We start from the raw sequence: 24,191 nt of genomic DNA, 5'->3' as shown, positions 1-24,191 counted from the left end.
GATGTTACAGATAAGTCAGAGAACTGCCCATTTACTCTGACTCTTTGAGTTCTGCATGTCAAAAAATCTAGGATCCAACCAGCAATACTGCCTTTCAGGCCAAAGTTGTTTCTCAGTCTCTGGATTAACAGGTGAGGCTGTATTGTATTGAAGGCGGATGAGAAATCTATGAACATCAATCTGGCATGATTATTGGAAACTTCAAGGTTTCCAATAATACCTATATATATATTATGCAAATTTGAAACCTAGTTACATCACTTTGTCAATTCTCACCTTTTTGGGGCCGGAAGGCAAGACAAACACCCAGATACTGTATATGTTAAAGAGCCTTCAAAAGGAGATATTTCCATAATATGTCCCCTTTAAAGGCCCCATGGAATGAAAAATGTGATTTTGGTTATTTTTTGGTGCTGGGGGAGGCCACGTATATACTGTCCCATGCATCAAACTGGTCATAAACAGAGATACACACACCGCCCATTTGTAGGAACTTTCTCTTTAAAGGGACAGTATGTGAGATTTACCCCCATCTAGCGGTGCGGTTGCATGTCGGCACGTATTCTTGCTGTTGCGTTTACGTAAACTCGGGCAGAAGTCAGAAAAACAACACACGCTGCATGTATCAGGATAAACAAGCCTCTATGTAAACAAACGGTCCGGCAGCACGAGGCAAAACAATACAGGCGTGACAATATGTTGTCATGGTGATGTCGTATTGTTTACCTGACCCACGTTTTACCGGCTTTCTCTCGTCGAGTAAAATAACATCCAGTTGGTTTGCCGACGGCGTCACTCACGGCGTCATTCAGGTGTCTGACTGCACCTGAAGGCAACACCAGTGCCTCCGTCCTTCCTCACACTAGCTACACGGTGGTGACAGTTTTAACAGGCGCTGTCTGGAAAACTTTCTCCCCGAGCCGAGAAGCTCCGGCGGCCCGAGTTTGAGGTTACTTACAGCCACGGTGACACTGAACGTAAAACATGGCGATTCAACATGGCAGAGAAGGTTCGGTGAACCCCCCCCTGTATGTTTGTAACGACTTGTAACATCTCATTCTAAGGTACGAGAAAGCGCTCGTTTGTATGCGGGCGCGATTCCACTTCAGTGAAATACGTATTTATGAAAGCGATATTTGATTTTTGTCAATAAAAAGCCAATAAAGTCCCATACTGTCCCTTTAAGACGAGCGGATAGCACTTCCTCCTTTCTGTGATGTCACACACAAGGTAACTCCGCCCACCGCGCCCAGTTTTTTTTTTCTTTTCAATTTTTATGAATGCAGCTTAGGTTTCAGTTACTTGCCTGTGATTGGCCCGACCACACGCCACTCAAAAACAGTCAGCCAATCAGAGGAGAGGTTCTTATTCTCTCTTCTGATTGGCCAAATGACCTTTGCCCGCTAGAGCTCCAGAAAGAGGCAACAGAAAGGGGCAGTAGAAACCATATGAAGCAGATCACAGGTATTCAAAAGCAATGCTACATCGTGTTAGGGAAATCAGCAGGTAAATAAACCCAGAGAAAAGTGCACAGCATGAGGTCTGGTCTGTTTGACTTGCCACTTATTCCAGAGACTTGTCCTGGTGCATTGTGGGCGCCTGCAATGCTGTTCCGCTTGGATTCGCGAGAGCTTCTCTTCCAGTCTCTCACCAACGGCTCCTTTGTTGCTGTGGGAATACAAATAAGATATGTTGTTTTGGCCTGACCCAATTTAGGGTTATAAATAACAATATGAATAGCTACCTGCCCTTTACACTGCCATGTTATTGCCTGTAAAAGCACAAGCCCAGGTGTTTTTAGGGACGTGACGGAATCCTTTTTTTGAGATAAACTGAAACTGTTTTTTGTTTTTTTGTTTTGTTTTTTTCATGTTGGATACAAACAGAAATTCTGGAAATAGAGCACTAGAAGATTTATCAGTTGAGGTCAATCAATGAGCAGTAACTCTTAGAAAACAGCATACAATAACAGACAGAAAGTGCAATATCATTCCATATATATGCAATATGTCTGCACGAGCCCAGACAACAAGAAAATGAAACAAGAAAAACGACTTTGATCTGAAAGTCACTACAGCAAATATTGCAAACACTGCTGTGATGGAGGCTCAGCCTAATACAGTGTGATTAAGTAGCATTGTTGCTAAATGTTGGAGGAGACAGGGAATCTGTGCAGCTGCCAGATTCTGCCTTAAAAGAAAAGCCAGTTGTGTAACTTTAGCAGAGACTTAATTCTGCAATACATCAGAGTAATGTTAAAGACAGCGGAGCATCATTAGCTGTCTGAACGATGGTGGCAAATTTGTAGCTCAGACAAGAAGATAATAACATTTTAAGAGGAATATGATGGGATTTACTGACTTGATGTGACTCCACACAGTATATGTTTTTCTATGTGTGTGTGTGTGTGCTTACTTTGTATTTCCGTGTCCACGCCAGTATCTTCTGCCACTTTCAGGAATATCTGTGAAGACAGACATTGTTATGAGCATCCTATCTTATGGCTGCTATGGCTGCTATGCTATGCTATGTTTCCCATCACCTTGTAAGCATCCACACAGGCAGAATGAATGCAAACCAAGTGATAGCAGCACAGTCGGTGAATGTTATTCAGGCTGCTCTCTTGGCTCCAGTTTGACCTACCCACCTAACTTGAGTGCACACAGCTCTGATATCTGATGCAGATTATCAAGTCAAATTCCTGCTTAGAATCAGACCAGGGTTGTGCATCCACAGAGACCCCAACCTTCATCTGAACACCTGCCAATCGGCCTTGCTAAGAGAAGTGCCCTCCTTGACTTCATTTATTAATTCAAGCCATATGTCAAAATAAATAAATCTCCCTATTTGTAAAAAACTGCCAGGTGACTTATCTCCTTGTTCCATTCTGATGTACGTGTTAAGCCACATTTTAACATCTGCCCTCAAAAAAGTCTCTCCACACTCCAGGGAGGAACCAGACAGAGTGTTTTTTTTCCTCTGGCCTTTAAAGTTGATGGAGAGAGCAGAGACAGACAGGAAATGTGTGGAAAGAGAAGAGGAGTGACATATAGAGGGTCCAGCCGGCCAGGGGTCTAACTGGAGACTTGCTGCTCAGGGCATGTTTCACAATTTCAGTCAAAACAAGATAAAAACAAACTTCTGACATCATAACACTCTCAAATACAGGTACGTGAAAAAACTTTTCATTGCAGTGACCTGATGAAAAGTTATGTGACTCACTTCAATAATAAAAGCCCTTGTTTATTAGTGAATCATAGAGAATCCCTGTGTTTCAGTCCAAGTGGAGCTGGACTTCAAAAGAAAACATGGATGAGTGAAATAACCTTGTCGTGTCTCAATTTTAGATACTCAAAAGGAATTATTCACATCGCCGGAGGCCTTTAGTGTCTGATTCACGACTGTGTTACATGAGGAGCATTTTCATTTCATTTTTGATCATCCAAGACTCCTTGTTGAGCCAAACACACTGTAATCTGCTCAACAATACTATTCATACTACTACTCATGTTTCTGCTGCTAGAAGGTCAATACTTATAGATTAATGGGATCATATACAACTACGAATACATTTTTATTTTATTAACAATTTAATAAAAAAATCTCAAAAGATGTCTTCCTGTTGATGATATTTAGTTATGTCCAAACGTGGTTGCTTCACAAAAACAAGTATTTCATGGAAGTTTGGATCGTCTAATTTTAAATATTTGGGGATTTCACCAACTCCCTCTTCTGGTTGTAGACTGTACGGTGAAAAAAATACATTTCCAAATTGACTTCTTCACGAGCTGAGAAAAATACCCTGAGGCTATTTATCAGCTTTTTTGACAATTCACATTTTTTAGCTTCCCTTATTTTTTTATGATTTATTTAGCTTGAGACGTATAGTATAGTAGGAGGAGGAGGAGTATAGTATTTTTCTCTCAGTATGTTTTTCAATCTTTAATCTGGATTTAGGTACAACTAAATCCTTCTGGAAATATGAAAAATCAGGAAATTCTCATGGTTTTCTTTGGACAGCAGGGATGTATTTCCTTCATGAAAGTTCTTTTGTGCATCATAGCAAATAAGGAGAGAAAATCTGACAAACATGATGCAAAAACCTGAAATACGCATGGTGTAAAATCTTGCAGATTAGAATATTATTAGATATTACATATTAGAATATGTAGGAGAAACAGACTGTTCACATGAGGTCATCTCCTCTTCCTCTCTTATTTGCTGCTCATTCTATTTCTTTTAAAAACGTAAGAATATGTTTGCTTAAGAATCAGGCTCAGGTGGAGATCTGTTTCTTTTACTGACGTGCAGGAAAGACAACAGATGCTGTATGTGACATTTAACTGAGACAAAGAATTTTGAAGGGGGAAAAAAAGATTAAAAATGGGGGTTTCTGCTTTGCAGACATCTTGACCTGTCAAAGAACGATTTATTAATCATGGCAGCCTTTCTTTAACAGACATACTGGGAATTGCAATTGAAATCACTTGGCTCTAAAACTGACTATATATCATATATATTAGATTTCACAGTTTTTATGTCATTACCTAAAACGTAAAGTTGCTTGTTACAGCTCTACCATTTAGTAGATTGGTGTAATTTGTGATGGAAAGACTGGACAAGTGTCCACTAAAACCTGATTTCTTACTTACAGAGTAAGAGGCAGACAAAGACGGGAAGAGCAGAGGAAGGAAGGAGGAGGAGGAAAAACATTGAGTAAGTCATGAAGTGAAACTGCAGAAAAAAAGGAAAAGAAGAAACAAAAAGAGAAGAAAAACAAGCCGAACTTTATTCTTTATGTGTACTTTAATGTTCTGTTATGTAAGTGGGTAGCCTGCCTATATGTGTGCCTGTTTTATTTCTGTATTAAGGCTGTCAATCCCACGCTCAGTCTACCTCCTCCAGCGTGGTGTCAGAGATGCCGTAGCTGGTCAGGCCGAGGTCAGCCATGGCCAGGTCAAGTTCTTGGAAGAGCAGCGCAAAGGTCCCATCTCTGGCCCCAACGTAGGGCAGTATGTAGTTGATCTCCTGACCGATGCTCTCCAAGAAGACCGCCTCGGGGACATGGCGCCGCACAAGCTGACCCACAGCTGTCAAATCTGCCAGACAAATACCCACAAAAGAACTCAACAACACAAGGGATGGAAAGATTGCGCTCACACACGTACCTCTGCGGGAAAAAAAATACATTTCCCACTGAGTGATGCAACAGATGGAGTTCAAGCTCAAACCACAACCATGGCTGCAAAGACATAAAATATGTTAATGATGACAACATCCACTAGATGAACTCAACATTGATTTGATGAAATCGCAGAGAAACTTCACTGAAAATCTTTTCAAAACTACTGTGGAACATTCGGGACGACACACACAGTCACACAGTCACACAGCCGGGCTCTGACCTTTGAACGTACTGAGACACATCGGTGGACATAATTCTCCTGTCTCATCCATTCTGAAGCCGGGTCTTAGAGGGAATCAATCAGGACAGTGTTGCAGAATGCACTGCATCCGTTATTGATCCAGAACCTCTCATACATAATTACTGCAGCTTAACAACCAACGGCTCGGTGCTTTATGAAGAAGTAAATGGATCTGCTTCACACATCAGACTGAATTATTTGTGAAAATGCGTGTGTGTCTCTGTCAGATTTTCCCAGGGTGTGTCTGGTGATGAAGAGAGAGGCGGAAAAGTTACTGCTATTTTAGCTCATATTTATATATATAAACATAATGCCTATAGTTGTTTTGAAGGAACCAGCTGGTTTGATTTTGATTTATCCTCCGTGCATAATAACCTGGAGCCCACCTGAGAGTTTGCCTCTGATCGCGAGCTTGTTTGTTTACACGATCAAGGCCAAGAATGATCAAAACAAATCAAATAACCAGCATCATATGTTTCTGTCGGCCAATATCTGCTCCGACTCCGCTGTTAGAATTCCAGTCAGGAAAACAGAAGCAACTCTTTAATTGTCTAAGTCATTTGCCTCAAACACTCTACTGTAAGCTTGGTGATTAATTGGTTGATTAAAACGTTGCTTGTCAGTTTTGGAGTGGTAATGTAACATCCTCAGTTTTAAAGATTCAAAATAAGAGTATGCTAACTGAGATAAAGTTGATAAATATGGCAGTGGTACATTAGAAAATTGCCTAAAATGTGTAATTAAAGATTCACTAATCTGTGCTTTGTAGAACTGATTAGAGATAATGAGGGTGAAACTTTATCTTATTGCATTAGGTTGTGGATTTCTGAATATGCTACAAGACTTCTAGGGGCTGGATTATTCTTTTTTTCATCAGCTGTACTCAAGAAACTTCATGTATCCTTCAACATGACTCCACAAACTGGGAAAAAGGGAATGTATTTGATTATGAAAAAGAGACTAGCTACACCGTGGGAAAGACGAACTAAGCAAAACTGAACTATTCAGATGACCGTGAGTTGTTTGACAACAACATGGTGAATATAAGATACGGTCTACATGAGAAATGAGGTGATGCCTTTCTGGGCAGCACTGGGCATAAAAACACATGTCACTTTAAATCTAGTTTACAGAAACTTGTGGATTTAATTTGAAGACCCAAGGCTGCTGATACTTATTATTATGGAGGTCAAAACTCCTTGTGAAGACTCACCAAACTCTGGAAGAGTGGGCAAAAAGTCACCCGAGACCATACCTCACACGGATGTCACATCAGCTGTCAATGGGCAGAGCTGAAGAGCAGCTCGACTAACAAGACGACATGAAGCATTAATGCTGTCTACAAAAAACAACAACACACTGCTGCAGAGGATCTGAGATAATCCTTAATCTGTCACCGTTTGAGATGTTCAAAATACACCATGTTCGGTCCAAATGTCCATTATTTTCCTGATTGTCTCCCCAGGTTTTTTTCTGCACTCACAGAGCTGTCCTAACGCTATCTGCCACTTAAGCCTTCTCTCCCACCTCTTTGTGACACTTTACTTTAAAGTGCACTCTACTAGTTAGAGCCTTTAAACATCTCAAGGCAGCATCTATCCCTGTAGTGTCTGTTGATTTGGTATTGAATTTGTGTGGGGAAAATAATAATAATAAAAATAATAAATCTGAGATTATCTGAGATCAGTTTGTCTGGTGCTGTTCTGAAGAAAGTTGACTGAGTTACCGACTGCATATTGCTGCCAGTTATATTTTACTAATTTAACCTAATCATTTATTTTGCAATAAATGTCACAAAAATGCATATGGTGCCAAATCTAAAGCTGGCAGTAACAGAGGTGATGTTCCTACCGGAGGGATCAGAGTTGCTCCAGTTTTGGCTGCCGATGCCATCGTCTGGGCTGCTCCTCGAAGGACAGTCCTTCTCCTGTTAATCAGAATTGGATTAGAAAGGCTTTATCATTGTTTACCGCTTAGAATGATGAACAGTGCCTCCTTGACAATTCCTGTCTTGCATTAATCAAATAATGGATGCCGTCCACAAGTTTTCTATTTAATTGCTCTAAACAAAGCCGTGCGTAAGCCAACCATAGGGAACACTTTGAACCTGCGATGCAACATAAAACCATCGTCTTTTCAATCTAAGACGATCAGCTGAAATGAAGATGACGTATTAATTTCGACAAAGTTCGAATAAACCTTGCCGCACTTTTTAAAGGACTTCATGACATTTATCTAATGGAGTAGAAGACATGAAATGAAATCAGGATGATCAAACTTTTTTTCCAGTTACATTCTCTGTGTAATTGCAAAAACTTCCACTGAATTACAAAGTCGTCATCTGGGAAAAGGGCATACTATTCTACTTTGCCCACAAAGGTGTTTGGATGTTTAGTTATTTATTTCAAACAAATGACTCTTCTCACCTCAAAGAGCCTGCAGACTAATGGTAATTGCTCTAGCCCTGCTGGCATCAGTGCATCTTGTTCATTTGCTCCTATTGATTAAAACTAAGTGTGCGAGGCACCATTGGCGAGCAAAAGCGAGAATCACCCCTCTCCCCGGTGACAATTAGTATCATCCAGCACGTAGGCATTTGCCAATTCTCATGCTGGGAGAGACTAAACACAGATCATTACAGGGGGGAGGGTGGTAAGAGAGAAAGAGTCAGAGAGCCATCTTCAATAATAGACTAGAGGAGGTTACTGTTGTGTCAAAGGGTTAAAAAAAAAAGCTATTTTCTTGATACATGAAGTTGAAAGAGAATGATACCTGTCCAATTCTAGCAGATTAAGGGGAAGCTCTTTTAGTAAGGATGAAAAAGAGAGGGGTAACTGTATGGTTAGACAGGGGTCCCAATCACTTCATTTGTGTTTATGTGAAGTTAATGAGACCAGGCAGCCAGAGACTTGTATTGTTGTGATATCCATTGATATTTTTTATCATCTTTCATCTGCTGAAAGTGGCCGTTCTACCAGACAAACAACTCAAATGCCAAGGAGGCTAATCAGTATCCAGAAACTACGTATGCTATCTGTTCGTACCTCTGTGGCCTGAGTGTTTATAATACCCCGGCGCTGTGTTGTCATCTTTCCGGCCCCGTCTCGGACCAGAGTGAGGTAGTAGCCGCTGCCGAAGCACTTCTTCAGGAAGAGCGAGGAGCCACAGCAGCGCATCTTGCCGTGGGATATGATGGCAATGCGATCGCCTAAGATGTCGGCCTCGTCCATGTGGTGAGTGGACAAAATGATGGTGCGACCTGAAGAGGGAAACAGAGATAGTGAAAACACTAGATTGCAAACACAGAAAAAAAAGGCAAAGCACAAACTGAAAATTACAAAAATAAAGAACATTTCTGTGGCATCTTTCTCTCTGGACCTTGTTTGATTTGACAACTGTCATCATAGAGAAAAAAGCCAGACAGGGAAAAGAGGCCATGGATAAAAAAAAAAAAAAAGAGAAAACGTTCAAATCAAGCCAATATCACAATCTGTCTCTGCATGGTAGTCACTTTTCACCTAACTGCTGATTCCACTATGTTTGTTAGCCACACTTATCCACATGGCAACAGACCAACCTCAAGAGGAGTGCATGGGTGGGAGTCTCGGACAAAATTGAAATTATGATAACAACCCACGCAGAAGCCTACTTCCCGGCATTTCTATGAGACCACATTTTTATTTCAGTGCTTCCTTTTGTGCTTGTGAGTCCCTGGATTTTCGAGAGGCATCAAACTGAGCACAATTGCACTGACAACTACAACATGCATTGCAAGGTTATTCACAGGTGTGCTAATCCTTTCATATCACGCTGTATCAGATAACACATATTAATTATCACATACCCCAGAAATCATGAAAGGGACCAGATCTGTAATGAAGTCACAGCGTGGTCATGTCTCTACAGTTGACGTGAAAGCAGTATCACAGAGTACTGGGTAACTTTTGATCCTACTGTGTTTTAAAGCAGAAACCAATATCTTGATTATTAAGTGACAAAGAAAGAAACCTGCAGAGATGTCAGTGACTTTGAAAAGAGAGTGCTAGTGCTGGTTCAAGATAATTACAGTTTCTTTTTTTCCTTTTTTTTTTTTTTTTTTTTTTTTTACAGTTAAAGGCCCAGTGTGTAGTTTTTAGGGGGATCTATTGTCAGATTGGGATAAAATATTCAGAATTATGTTTTAATTGGTGTATAATCACTGTGTTCATTAGCTTGGAATGAACCCTCCATATCTAAAACGAGAGCAGGTTGTTCCATGTGCTTCCACTACAAACCAAACACAGGCTCTAGAAAGGGATCTTTCATGTTTGTTTTTTTATGTTCCCTGAAAGCCTCTGGTTCCTCTGCATGTTTGGTGAGACAGGGATATTCAGCTGGTCAGTCCGTAACCACTAGATGCCACTAAAATCTACACACTGGTCCTTCAATAAGGCCAAATGCATCAATAAAAGGTGATTTCATATTGTGCTAGCAGTGTTCGTCCATCTGAATGCTGGTCTTAGATATCTTTATTTTTATAGGATTTCTAGGATTGTCATGGCATTTACTGTAGTACAGAGTGATGAAATGATTAATACTAATGACTATCCTCTGCCTTTTTAAATAATGTGGCCCTTAGACTAACATCTGTAGTTAGGAATAGGATATTCTTACAGCTGCTGGTCAGTTCTTAAGATAAACTTTGGTGATCCAATAACTTCCTTTTGTGACATTATCAGGCAAAATGACACTTTTTTTCATTAAATACTTCAGTGGCCCCATAGCGTTGATGGTTAATAAATGTCATCACGCTAACATGCTAAACTACGATGTTGATGCTGGCTAAACTCACACAGCCAATGGCACGACTGTGGACCTTCAATCTTTCTAAGATATTATTTTGAATGGCTTGAGTCACATCAAGTAGCCTATATTCATGTCAAAACATGATAAGGAGATCTAGACGTAGGAAGTAGCTGACTGGATGGAGTTTTCACCTTTTCTTCACTGGATGTGTGGGTGTTTATTGCAAAAGGTCAAATCCTCCGCTGAGCATTGCAACTTTTTTTTTTTTTTGCTGCAAGCTGGTTGAATTTGTGTCTTTGCAGGTCGTACTATCCCAGGAACAAGGGCACACACAGAGGTCATTAGCCCAGTTCAGACGCAGCTTGGCCAACTATCTCTGCCCCCTCTCCTACCTCTCTCTCTCTTTTCACCTCTCCCCCCGTTTTTTTATGCACTGCCACCAGCTGAGCTGTTAAATCCATGCCTTTTCAGTTAAGTATTGCTGCCTTATGCTATGCCAAGCAAGTCTGGATCCCTCTATAATACAAACTCAACAAAATACCCAAGCTGAATGAATGCCCACAACCCAGTCAATTTAACATATGGGGAGAGAAAGAAGCTATGCTTTTGAGGGGGGGGGGGGGGGGGGGGGGGGGATTGCTTGAGGTTTTAGTTTAGACTGAGCCAGCTCATTTTGTATGGGATGCTCAAACTCACAGATGATTTTCCTGGGGATTTGTTGTGGTTTACAAGGGAAAAAAATAATAATAATCAAAACGCACTGCATCATCCGTGAGTTGGGAGCAAAATAAATGTGTTTGGACTGCAGATGGCCCACAAAGGTATTCTGATTTATAGCGTGTTGTGGTGCATTACAGCACAAAGTGATATATCAAACAGAGTTGGGTGTGTTCAGGTAAACTGGTAGCACTGGCACCACATACGGAAAAAAAGTGAGGCTAGGAAACCTGGCTCCTGTTATTTAGCTTCCTTCCTCCTAAATCAAGCTGATAGAAATGGATTTCACAGTGGTTGAGTGAGGCTCGACAGATCTTGCATACACAGGCAGTGAGATGAATTACTGGACAAAACTGTATTAACGGCTGTTTGTGGCAATCAATTCGGATCAATAAATGTTTAAATAACCTTGCAGTTTATGGCCTGTCCACAGAGTTTAAATAAACAGATGGGCTTGTAGTTAGGATTAAAAACAACCCAATATACTAAAATAATAAATAACAAATGTACAGCGCCAGGTTTTGTTCCTGTTTTTGTTCACTACAAGAGTTTCACGAAATGCTTGGCAACGTAATCTGTTGACTGGCATAAACCAAAAACAGGCATTGTGGTTACTGCATGGAATCGCTGACAGTTTGTTCAGGTTGTAAAAAAAAAGAAGAAAAAATATCCTTATGTGAGTATCATTTTAAATGTTGTGATGCTCCATGTACTTTTTTACTTACTACATTCCTCCATCATTCCTCCATCATCTCATATTTCATTGAAAGTCTCAGATTTTTTAACACATTAACAGCCCCCCTCCCCCCCCCAAAAAAAACCCCTCCGAATGGCTTCTTGTACTTTGTCATAAAAACAACTTAAGTAAGACTGCATGCATGAAACAAAGGCTGCTACATTTTTATGCCATTTGTACTGCAACACTGGCTTCAACCGTACATTAATCTGCATTCCTGGGGAAAAAAAACATGCATTAGGCATGCTACTTGAATTTTTCATAACTGCCAGAGAAATTCTAAAACGCATACAACTGCAATCTGGGTGTACAATAAATGGAGATGATAGAAACATTCGGCTTGCATCTTGTCAGTAAATGTGTTTTCAAGGTAAGTCTGGAGGGAAAGGAAACCATTCTGCCTAATGCCTATTATGTATTTCTAATGATATATTCAACGTAGCATAATTATGTATATTGAAATCAACATTTTTTAGCATGTCATAGACATCACTCTTCATATCATAACTACAGAAAAGTTACACTTTCTTTTATACATATCAGAGGTGTGAAACAAGGTTAGCAATGAAAAACAATATGTACTCACTTAGTATTCTAATAATAAAAGTCCTTTTTGCTTCTCTCCTCTGCCTACATGTGGTAGATTTAATCTCAGTCTATATGCACAGCTCACTGTGTTTTCAAGTTTAAGATTCTCGATGCTATAATATATGGCTGTAATATACTCTTTATAGCATATATGGAGGAATAGGTTTATGTAATTCAACTGCATAACTACCAATTAAACCCTGATAACCAACTTGAGGAATGTAAAAATTTTTTTACACTGGCAGCTGATATACAAGCTGTTAAAATGAGAAATTCTGTAATTTGTGAGGGAGATATCCTAAAATACAAGTTTCACTTGCTACACTATGTAATCTAAAATATATTGGGAGCTGTGTATGTACATGTGCATCTGCAGTATGTAAAACAAAATGTCGCTGCAGTAAAAGAGCCATGTGAGATTAACAAAAGATCCTCTCAGAGCGGCAGAAAAGACTTGTAAATTGGGTAGTTATCAATTACAATCAATGAATTAGGTGATAAAAATGATGCTGCTGCAGCAAAAACATGCAAAGCTGAAGGCACAAGGCGAAATGTATAAAATATGTTATATGGATATCGTCCTTGAGGCCCATTTTACAACATAATGAGTGGGGTAATTTAATAGTAATCAACTTCCAGTAATGGATAATAATTAAAAAATCATAATTTGCTCATTTTTACTTTAAATCATCACCTTCCACTGTAATTTTCTAATGACACATGACAAAAGGAACATTAAAAGCCACCTTGAATGCAAAGATAGTTGCATTTCTTCTGAAGACTACATACTTATTAGAAGATAAATTGACTGTATTCATCTTGAAAATACACTCGGGGCTTAATTTAAACCCAAAGTGCATGTACAGTTTGTCCATGTTCTTTTACACCTTGAGCTCTAATCAACCAGATAAGCCCCTACTGCATTTAATGAAAACAACATACACTAAGGGCAATCTGGTCAACCTGTCTTTGTGAAAAACCTGCACTGTTAATTATCTATAAAGAACCAAAATATTACATCCAATTTCAGCCTTCAGCCTTTCCACACAAATAGACTGCCTGTAGCCTTTTTTTAAGTAAGACTGTGGTGCAAATAAGACTGGAGAGGCACAAAAACATGACTCACTCAACCAGCCTGAATGTGGGTGTTCTCATTATAACAGAGTTATCTGCTGCTCCCAATTGGAGTGAAAGGACTTGATTAGAGGGAGAGAAGCTAATGACACAGTGAAGGCTGAATGTCACTCAATGCACATTAAACATTTAGACATCTGCTGAGAGAATGTATTCCTATAATGTCTGTGTCCTGCTTACAGCCAGTAGCAACCGCAAAGTATATAAGGCCAGCGAGTGACAGGCTGATATGGCAGACAATTAAGGACTCTGTTAAATAGCAATGTCAATTAAAGCTTCTTGGATTCACTTGTCTTCTCTTGCATTTCAGTCTGTTCCAGTACAAATTACAATTTCTCTCCACCCACAATTGAGTGTCACAGAGAGCGAGGCTAAGAAAATAACTGCTGCTTGCTCTAGATGGTTCATTACTTGAACAGCTCTCATACCGGATACATTTGAGCCTTGTCAGTTAAAAGTTTACCTGAAGTCTCAGGCTCGGTTTTGGAAAGTTTCTTGGTTTGAAGGAGATCAAACATGCGCTCCGTGCATTCTAGTCAATCCTGCAAACATAGGGGACTTCAAAGCCTCTGGTGGAGCCTTGGTTCTTAGCACTGATCCCATACCTTGTTTGTACTTTAACAGCAGTTCCCAGATACCCCTGCGGGCGTAGGGGTCCACTCCCGCTGTAGGTTCATCTAAAATGACGATTTTCGAGCCGCCGACAAAAGCTATAGCCACGGACAGCTTCCTCTGCATGCCACCTAGAAGACGAGAACAATCCATATCAGATACGGTATCTTGGTGATATATTAGGTCTTGAATGGACTTTTATGACAAAAAAGTGTACAAACTGCAACTGACATAAAATGGATAGTCATCTTTGTCCTGGGTGGTGGACAGTCTATCTGGAATCAGTGAAAAGTCCCACACAAGCATCTGTCAGCATTATGTCTGGAGACAGTATTGGGAACTGATTATGGAATAAATGTGTTGAGATGTACCACTCCGTGTTTTATTGTCTTTTGCATGGTGCAAAATGATTGATGGAAGGGGGAAGTGGATACACCTTACTACGGTTATTCCAGTCTGCGCTCATAGCCAGCTCTTCAAAATGCATCCAATGTAGTGCTAATGTAGTGGAAATGTCAGCATAGATCAACCTTGAAAGTCATATTTCAGTGATTTCGCTCACAAGCAATCCGTGACTGGGGACAATTTATCAAGCAGGACTTGCTCATGCCCCCCAGACAATGAATTACAACCTGTGACACACACAGGTACGGCGCATGTGTGTGTATGTACGTCGGAGACAGCTGCGCGCACGTGTTCTGGCAGAGGAGCGGTGCAACAGCTCAGCTTTTCTCCTGAACAGAAAGGATAATCTACAGATGATATTCCTTTCCCAAGAGGTGGGGGTGGGTGGGGTGAATGCGCCGAGCAACACGAGCTGGATGCGCACATCAAAAACAAAATTTACATCTCGGCATAATTTCACTCAGACACTTCTGAGATACACAGATGCAAAAGATGTCACGCAAACAGACACACCTGACAGGTTCTTAGCGAGATCCTTCCTCTTATGTGGTAAACCAACATCCTTAATCATCTGGTCCATCTCAATTTTCACCTCGTCGCGGCTGCGTCCTTTCAGCCGAGCGTAGAAGTAGATGTGCTCCTCCACTGTCAGCCTGGGGAAGGTGAAAATAATATCATAACGCCCGTTTGACTGACATGAGAGGAGGCATGAGCGATCAGGGAGGGCGTCCTATAGCCTATATGCAGTTGTTTGAAATATCTAAGCATTTTGCAGAATGATCCAACTCCAATCTAACTGCACTTCTGGGAACTGAAGTAATACGTTGTAACGTCTGGCTCAATGTTTGCATGAATATTTTACCTCTGTTTAATACAGATGCTTTGACTGTGTTGGATTAATATTAATGAAAGTAATCTGCAGGTGCTGAGCCATAATTATGATGTAGGACTTGTGTCGAGTTGCAGTCGTCAGTTTGTGGAGAGAGAAATAGAGGGGACTGTAAAGGTGAACTGAATAATAGCTTGGAATGACGCTATTAGGAGGGAAATTTAGTGGACCGAGTGAACCGAGTTCATTTCGTTTTTTAACATAAAAAGGTAAAGTGATAATGATGTGTTGATGTGAAAAATAAGCAGAGACTGGGCTCTCATTATACATATGATTAAATTGCTCTGTAATGATTTTTTTTTTCACCCTCTTTCTTATCCTTTTTTTAATAAACCAGAGGCAAAACATGATTACACTAATGACCAGTGGAGAACGTGGATGGATGGCTATCTGCTACAGTCACTCACTCATTAAATAAGACATTGTGCTGTGGGCACATTCCCAAGTATTTCCGGATACTATCCATGTCAGCGTGGATGTCATATCCATTGATGAGGGCTGTTCCTGAAGTAGGCGGGAACAGTCCTGTCAGGATTGACCTATAGGGAAGAAAAAAGAAAAGGAAAAAAAACACAAGACACAAATATCCTGATTGAATGGCTCGGAGATTAATTTGAGTTGTTGATTTTCACATCGCTCCTGTAATTTAGAAGCAGCTGGTAGAACATAATGTTGAATTCGATTCATTCCCATAGACATTTTGTCCAATGTCACCAACGCGTTGTAATTTAATTATCATAATGAAGGAAAAAAAAAGATTTTTCCATCACAAAGACTGAAAAATGGAAGCAGCACCGTTGTGCTGTATCAGACGATTTGGAGCACTGACTGTCCATATCGTCTCCATTAACTTGTCCTCAGTCTCAGGTCATTAATAATGTTTTAATTACTGACAAGCCTTGAGCAGGAAAATGCCACATGCAGTATCACAGCACTGCAGTGCAAGAAATAACAACAGTGTTTCCGCAGACCACCGAAAAGCAGAAATCCAGTGAAACACGGAACCACACAGATAGAAAGATGCTCTCGTATCTTTCTGGAAATGCATCCACACACACACATACACAGCGCATCAGTGTGTGACAGAGTCCTTCCCCTGTCCTTTCTGTTATTGTGCTCTGTAATGTTTCGTTACAGTGGCTCAGAGCGGATGTCTTCCCTTCAGCCCTTAGTCTTGCATCACTTGCTCCCTCTCGCTCATTCTTTCTGGGCCACTGGGTTTCATTTATTTGCTGTCATCCTGAGCCCCTTCCAACCTTTTCCACTATTTTTTTAAACAGCAATTAGATAACTCTCACTATCAACACAACAGCTGACTGTGTGTGATAAATGTCCTCTCAGAAGATGTCACTCTTTGAAAGCAGTGACCACTGAATTAATGTAGCAACAGTACAGTCGGCATTGTGTACAAGTTAGATTAGTTTCACCCTGTGAAATTACATGAACACTGAGCCAAGTGGCAAAGCATGGGAGGAACAGATAATGCAACTCACATCGTGGTTGTTTTTCCAGCTCCATTGTGGCCAAGAAAAGATGTGATCTGATTCTCGTAGAAGTCCGCACTTAGTCCGTCCACAGCAAGCTTCTTTCCGGTCTTGTAGATTTTGACGAGATTACGGATCGAGACCCCCGCTTTCATATTGGGTGGTGGTTTCTCCATATATTCTTTAGAGACACATGCATTAAAAAAAAGAAACCCATATAAAATCACTTCAATACTATATGTTGAGAACCAAAAAGTGAGGCAAAAGGAAATACAAAATAATATTAAACTTTAAATTAATTAAAACTTTTCAATTGCAATCTGCACACACTAATAAAAATGTTTTTCTTATCTTTTAATACCAAGGCGGACAAAACACAAAATGTTGCTTTTCCTCTTAAATTCATTGTATCTACACAGTTGCCCATAAAGATGGAATAATTCTGTTTTCGGACACATTCCTCTTTTTATTTTTATTATAAAGGTTAACTGTGGTTTAATTCCACAGTTATTGGTTTGGAAGAGATTGATAAATAAAGTTTTGAGAAGATATCTACTGTACATGACATTATCTATTAGAATAAATCACATTATTACAAGCATTTCAAGAGAAGAGGTAAAAAACAAAGTTATATTCCAACTTTATGGGCAACCGTGTATGTGAAGATTCATTTGATGCCATATATAGTCAAATAGGAGGATTGATTCACTGCTTTTCAGTGAAGGACAAAAATATCTTTGGTTCACTCTACACAAAGTTAATTGGAAATTATTTTTTTTAACAAGTTTCTGACTTGAAACTCACCTTTTTTCCTTCAAAGTGCCAAAGTCTATTATCACCCCATGTGACAAAGAAGGTGCTAATGTTTGTTTGCAACCCATCCCAATTAACTTACACTTCTTATTAGAACTATGCTCCCTCCAGTGCATGAGGGAGCTGTTGAGAATCTGACAAGTACATAATGCCTGAGCGGCTTACGCCATAGTTACACACCACAGGTGAGAATTGAAAATGATATTGCAGTTTACCATTTTGTACACCGGAGTCCTTCAGCAAACCAGGGTCAACGTCAGTCACTGAAGCTCTCCCGCACCAATAAGATGCAGTGAAAGGAAAGTACCATGGCTTTGGGATTCCATATTGGCCTGGGATTGAGCGTGGAGAACATTATTAACATTTTAATAACAACTTGGTTTAAGGGAATATGCTACTTTACAGTGTAGGTTTCCTCTTGACAGCCTGGCACAACTCCTGTCTTCTTTTAATTAGAGTTGATGAGAAGACCATGAAGACTAGTCTGTTAGGCAGCAATTGGCTATTGATTAAGCTGGGCACCTTTCCTTCTTTTAGAAGATAACATCACCACAAGACGGCATAAAGAAATCTAGTAGACACTGTTGTGGACAGATCTGCTCCAAAATACCTGGAAAGACATTCTCGATGTACCACGTGAGCGTCCAGTAAAAAGCTGCGTCAAAAAGCATCATGATGATGGACACGATGAACGTGTAGCGCTCGCCCTCTTCTGGGCTCTTGCCAATGTTGTGCCACTGAATCCCAATGCCTTGCTCCTCGTACTTGGAGAAGTTCTCACAGCCGTAGCCAAAGGCCACACACGACAATATACTCTGGGAATGAAGAAAGTTAAAACAATACTTGTTCATTGTTCATCATTTAGGGAATTACTCTTATTTGCTTTAATACTGAGAGTAAGATGAGGGGTTATCTTAAAATTAAGAAAGGAAACGTGTGTGCAGATTAAACAACAAACAGGATACAAATGTTATTACTGAATAACCAAACCTCAGATGTCCTTGTTGGCCGATTCTGTTACTAGTAATCACAGCATGGCTGCGTCCGAAATCCCTCACTACTCACTACTGTATACGGTGGACTGGACTATATAGTGACTACGCCATTTAGTAGTGCAGTCCGAATGTTTAGTAAGTAATAATATACCCTATATGGAGGACTCAAAATATCCCACAATGTAGCTTGAAAAGCAATGTACAACCGATGGTCACTAAGCAAGTAATATATACCATAATGCTTTGCGGTCACAGATTGCGGTTATGATTGCGGTGTAGTAGTGTCCGAAAGTATTTTTTCATTTTACCAGTGAGCTCACCATATAGTCATATAGAATCCCCTATCTAGCAAGTAGGGAGCAGTGAATGAGTGAGTGACTCCGGACATCGTCCATGATGAGCTGTTTCCCGGTGGGTCTTAATGCTAAGCTAACTAGCTCCTTAGTGCATTTCATGAGTCATCCTTAAAAACTCTGTGATATAACCTCAAAGAATCTGTCATCGTGATGTGTAGTGGCAGCCTTTGATTACTGAACTCAATGATGACTTATTCGAGAGAGAGAGATACTGTTCCCACCCACATCACACACACATAACTGATCAGGGAACTGCAGCAGACAGAAGAACAATATCTGCACAGACATCAGCTGCTTTAATTGCTGTGTTGCCTTTGAACATCTCGGAGGACTTCAAATTTAGTCAGAAACAAAGATGGAGACTCAAATGTGTGCGAGCTGCAGACTAAGATTTGTTGGCTCTTTCATACATAGGAAACTGCAAATGATGTGTTGCCCATGAGACATCATCTGCCACGGCCTATCACTCAGCGTTGCCATGTTGCCTGCCAGCTGTTTTATCACGCCTCATTTGCTCACAGCGTTTTCTCTCCGGCAAGAAGCGGCCGCCGAAAGCTTCAGAGACGAGTCTAAACCCGATGCTGCATACTGCATCGTGCTACCAGGGAGAGGATCCCAAAAAGCTCTGCAGTGACGCCAGACCTCTAGCCTGGCTACTGTTACTGCTGGCCACTTCCTGTGTTGTCTTCCACTGCCCATCTACTGCCAAACAATCAACAGTCAGTCAGGAGATGAGAGGTGACAGCAGGGCTACTGGGCACCCATCCTTGACCTCTATGTGAACGACTGACAAAACCACAGGAGCTTCTCCTTTGGCTATTTGGGAAAGGGCATGAGTTGGGAGGCGGACAGGCCCCCTCTATTGAACACATGTCAGCACTGCAGACTTTAGCCACCATTCCTCTGGCTGCAGACAAACAACATTGTTAAGAGGAGGAGTAATCAGGGGGGCCCTCGCTCCGTCTGAGAAGTCATTTTCCAGGACATTTTTTTTGACAAATGGAGCTGGAATGACGGACGGGGATCACAACAGAGACTAATGTGTTTCTGTGTGATGAGATTTTATTTGAAAACTGTTGGAGTCCGGTCAGAATACAAAGCCTGCCTAAACAGTGTTTATCAGAACGAACTGGATTTTGGAAAAAACAAAAAACAAAGATGACGCAGCAGCTGCAGCTGTTCATTTATCTATGTGCCAAATTGATGAGAAATTCATAACTATTTTCCTAATCAAAGTAACTGATTATTGTGGGCTCATTTTTCAAATAAGAAATCAAACATTACTTCATTTAGCTGTTCAGCACTGGCAGCCTGAATATCTTCACATACAGTATATACCAGCACAAGCTATTTCAAGACATCATCTCAGTAGCAGCTCTTTATTTAAATCACATTAAGAGCCCCAGTATGACAAAGAAAGTCTGGAACAAATCCATACAGGTAAGTCAGTGGCCAGCTGTTGATTAATAGAATAATTAATTGATTTCAGCAAGGGGATAACCTGAGAAGTTTTAAATCATTTCTTTTTTTTGCAAGTATTACTATTTTTTTTACCTTGTGACTTTTCCAGGACTGAAAGATTAATTGAAAAATATTTCTGGTTTTGCAGAACATAGAAGGACTCTGGGCTTGCTCTTGTTTCTACCTAATTAAAAATCTAGAGGTAAAAGAGGGAGAAAATAGTCAGAGTACAGTAGATAGGAAGCTGGATTGCGACTGTGCCCTCTGATACGTTGCCTGTAGCTCTCCTTTGGCACTGAGCCGCAATCAAAAACTGTTCATATAAATTCAGGTGATCTTTTTGAAACTCCGTTCCGATTAAAGACTTCATTATCAAGGACAATGTGGGGGAGAATTTGTATGCGGCGGCATGACGTCGTTTTCATCCGAGCTGGGGGAGAGAGAGAAACCTCTGCACACACATGCACATCTCTGATAAAGTGTGGGGATGAACTGGATAGTGGTTTGGTCAGAGGAACATTGCTCATGCTAATTAGAGGGCTAGAGGGCTATCCATCTAGCTGGAGCAGGGGAGAGAAATCTCAGTGCCATGGGAGAACCTTGCAATGGCACTTTGTGTAGCGATTAAATAAGGTTTGCAGTGCCTTATACTGTATGTAAAATGCCAAGCTAACCTGCATGCAGTCTGTAAGAGGAAATGGACTGAAAAGGTTCTTAAAGTAAAAGGAATGACATGATTTCCAGCTTGTGCCGAGACAAGCAATTTCAGCAGATATGTTGGCAACGCTGGTTGGCTAACGCAAGGTTTTAGAAAGTGCAAGATATTACCGGCTGCCAAATTTCAATTTGATAACTCGGAAAAACATGAGACTGTTTATCCTGCCCACCCACACCTGATACTGCTTTGGTGGAAATTGACAAACAAGAAAACATGACCTGTTTGAAATTCTCTGAAGATGCACTTGCTCGCACAGCAATGAAGATTCAAGATTTTTTGTGTCTTTGTCTGCAGAAAAGGACAGCTCGCGGACAAATGATACCGGCACTGCATAAAGGTCACGCAGAAAGGCTACACTGAAAGTTGAGCAATGGTGTGCTATTTATCTCTATCCCTTAAAGGGTAGGAGAAAACCCCCAACTTCCTCTGTGTGTGTCTGTCTAGTCTCTTCTCTTATGCAAATGTTCCATGTTTCTGTCACTTGAGTGTGTCCAGCTTTCATAACATCCTTTAAGTTGGAGCCAAAATAAGTCTGAATAAGCAACCGCTCTATTGGAGCCTCAATTCAACTCAGACGCACTTGGCACATTATTCATTAGGAGACTGGTGCAGACTATAATGACAAATCAATGATGGACATTATTGACAGAGTCAATTTACTCCCATTCATAACAACCAGGACCAACCAAATCAGACCTTGGATTTTTAAGGAAGAGGAAATGGATAAAGAACAAATGAGAGTGATTGCCAAAGTGTGATTATACGTAGTGGCAAAAACAAAAAACTGAAGTAAGAGCCAACGCTCATGTATGATAAAAGCAAGGGGGGGAAATATATTATATTAAAAAAAAAACCTTGTCAGCGGCGCTAGAGACGGACTTACCACGGCAACCTTGGCCCCGAAACCCATGACGTCCCTCCAGGCGTAGCAGAGGACGTGCGGCAGATAGAGGACAAAGTAGATGAGGCCACCGCACGCCGCTGCTAAGTTAGCCTTAGAGAAGAAGACGCTAATGAAGAAGCACTGAGTGATGGTGGCCACACAGAACACCAGCAGGAAGACGAAGATGACCGAGGGGTCGCTGTACCGCAGCACTTTCCCGTACTGTGTCGGAAGAAATAAATGAAATGAGATGGGGAAAAAGACAGAAGTGTGAACATCTGAGAAAATACACACACAGACATTCAATGAAAGACGTCAATTTGATGATTTGATTATGATGGTTCATTTTTCAAACACAGGTGGCAGAGGAAAAGGTGTTTCGAAATGGGTTAAAAATATTGGAAACATTTTTCTTATGGACTGAAATCCACTTGCATTATCTCAGAGTCATTAAACATGTCACTCTTTTACTCTGCCAGTCTGAAGGAGAACCCTTCTCTAATTTTAGAGAGCTACTTGTGAATCCATCCATTCTCCTACATCTCACAATAATGCCGATGTCTTCTCAAAGCCTAATTCAAAGAGGCACTTGAACTGTTAGGATAATGGTGCTATTGTAATGGATGCAATTATGATTAAAAGCCTTTAGAAAGGACACTGTTACATGGAGCTGTATGAATGTTCATTATAGAAAAAGCCCTCTAAATTTGCACAGGCTAAATGAACTCTCAAATACAACTGTGTCATCGTCAAGTAACATTATCTCATTTTGGTGCTTGGGTTTCACTTTAGATTAACATCTTCATTATTTCAAACAAAAGCCTCATTAGTTTATGAGACTTGGCCGAAACTCTCCAAAAGTAGTGTTGGGTTCTCCTTGAATCTCCGTTTCAATCGTTTTTGAAATCACCTTCAGGATAAGGGTAAGGAGCATGGCGCTGAGTGCCAGCGGGAGCACACTAGACACGGCCCAGCTCAGCCAATAGATGGCACCTCTCAGGCCCATGATCCTCACCGTCTCCTTGAGCCTCGCCTCTTTTTCTGCGACAATACCCTTTATGATCATGGCCACGGAGTAGATCCAGGCTAAGGTCATGTATAAGGGGAGGGAGCTAGCCAAGGACCGGAGGAACCTGAGGAGTGATGGGAGCCAGACCAGACAAGACAGCAGGGATGGAAATAACGGCGTTACTAACGGCGCTCCTTTTTTCAGTAACGAGTAATCAAAAAAATGACTGTTCCCCCTGTTAGAACGCTGTTACTGTTATATACACAATTTTTTCAGTCTATCAACTAGTTGGAAAAAATCGGTTTATCTGGAACAGTGAGTTGGTGAGTTCCAGATAAACGGGGGTCAGGGTTATGAGGGGGTTAGGGTCCGGCGAGTCCAAGGAAATTGACATATTTGAGCATTTTACAAAATAATTAAGTAATTACTTAGTTACTTTTACTTTTATAATGAAGTAATTCAGTTACTAACTCAGTTACTTTTTTGTGAGAGCAACTTTAACTAATTACTTTTTAAAGGTAACGTGCCCAACACTGCAAGACAGTGACCCTGTTTACATCTGATATGAAAATGTCATTAGCATTAGCATTAAGATTTTGTTTCAATATTCGAATAAGGACATCTGAAAAGATAGAAGACATGGTACAGTACAGGTTGATATGCGTGTCACGTCAGCAAAGTAAACATTCATATGGAGTTGTATCTCTGACCAGCAGATCATTTGAAGTTCACTATTTTCTCTTCTTTTTTAGGTCTGTTTTTTTTTTTCACCACCCCCCAAAGAAAATATCTGGCTCTTCAGTTGCTAAATGCTCCATGCTTTGTGTTTGTCTGCTGTTTGGAGCCGACAGACAGTGTACAGAGGGTTTATCTGAGCTGGTTTGCTGATAAGACCCAGCCTGCTGTTGGAGACAGTGCTAATGAGAGGGATAAGATTGTACCAAAGCAGTAAAGCCGTGACCACGGAAATCAAAACAATGAGCTAAAAGAAGCCAAAACATTGTGTAGAGCTGAGATGAACTCTGCACTGCACAAGCAACATTGATTAATTACAGCTTCCATTAAACTATATATGCATTTACAGCTGGGTGAGATCTTACGAAAGTGCCATCGTAATTACAATGCATTCAATTTACACCTTGCATTGACATGTTTTTCTGAAGATTCAGATTTCTTTCAG

General features: G+C 40.6%; 1 protein-coding gene across 5 annotated transcripts in view; it reads right to left on the bottom strand.

Annotated features, from left to right (window-relative positions):
* Positions 1-24,191, bottom strand: part of LOC311002053 (phospholipid-transporting ATPase ABCA1) — a 182,600-nt gene that overhangs the window by 88,580 nt on the left and 69,829 nt on the right. For 4 of the 5 annotated variants that reach the window (XM_083993263.1, XM_083993262.1, XM_083993265.1 and 1 more), the window contains 12 exons: positions 22,003-22,224; positions 18,200-18,404; positions 17,805-17,921; positions 16,786-16,957; positions 15,700-15,831; positions 14,917-15,056; positions 13,992-14,129; positions 8,471-8,685; positions 7,278-7,353; positions 4,897-5,099; positions 2,416-2,464; positions 1,561-1,668 (listed from right to left, as the gene is read on the bottom strand). In XM_083993263.1, the coding sequence (XP_083849389.1) occupies positions 1,561-1,668; positions 2,416-2,464; positions 4,897-5,099; positions 7,278-7,353; positions 8,471-8,685; positions 13,992-14,129; positions 14,917-15,056; positions 15,700-15,831; positions 16,786-16,957; positions 17,805-17,921; positions 18,200-18,404; positions 22,003-22,224 (1,777 nt within the window). Of the gene's footprint in view, positions 1-1,560; positions 1,669-2,415; positions 2,465-4,896; positions 5,100-7,277; positions 7,354-8,470; positions 8,686-13,991; positions 14,130-14,916; positions 15,057-15,699; positions 15,832-16,785; positions 16,958-17,804; positions 17,922-18,199; positions 18,405-22,002; positions 22,225-22,912; positions 23,136-24,191 lie in introns of all 5 variants that reach the window. The other variant, XM_083993264.1, reaches the window with a different exon arrangement.

This window comes from Trachurus trachurus (genome assembly GCF_905171665.1).
Source record: "Trachurus trachurus genome assembly, chromosome: 18".
NCBI lineage: Eukaryota > Metazoa > Chordata > Actinopteri > Carangiformes > Carangidae > Trachurus > Trachurus trachurus.
The sequence above is the reverse complement of the archived record's forward strand: the minus strand, read 5'-3'. Positions and strand labels throughout refer to the sequence as shown.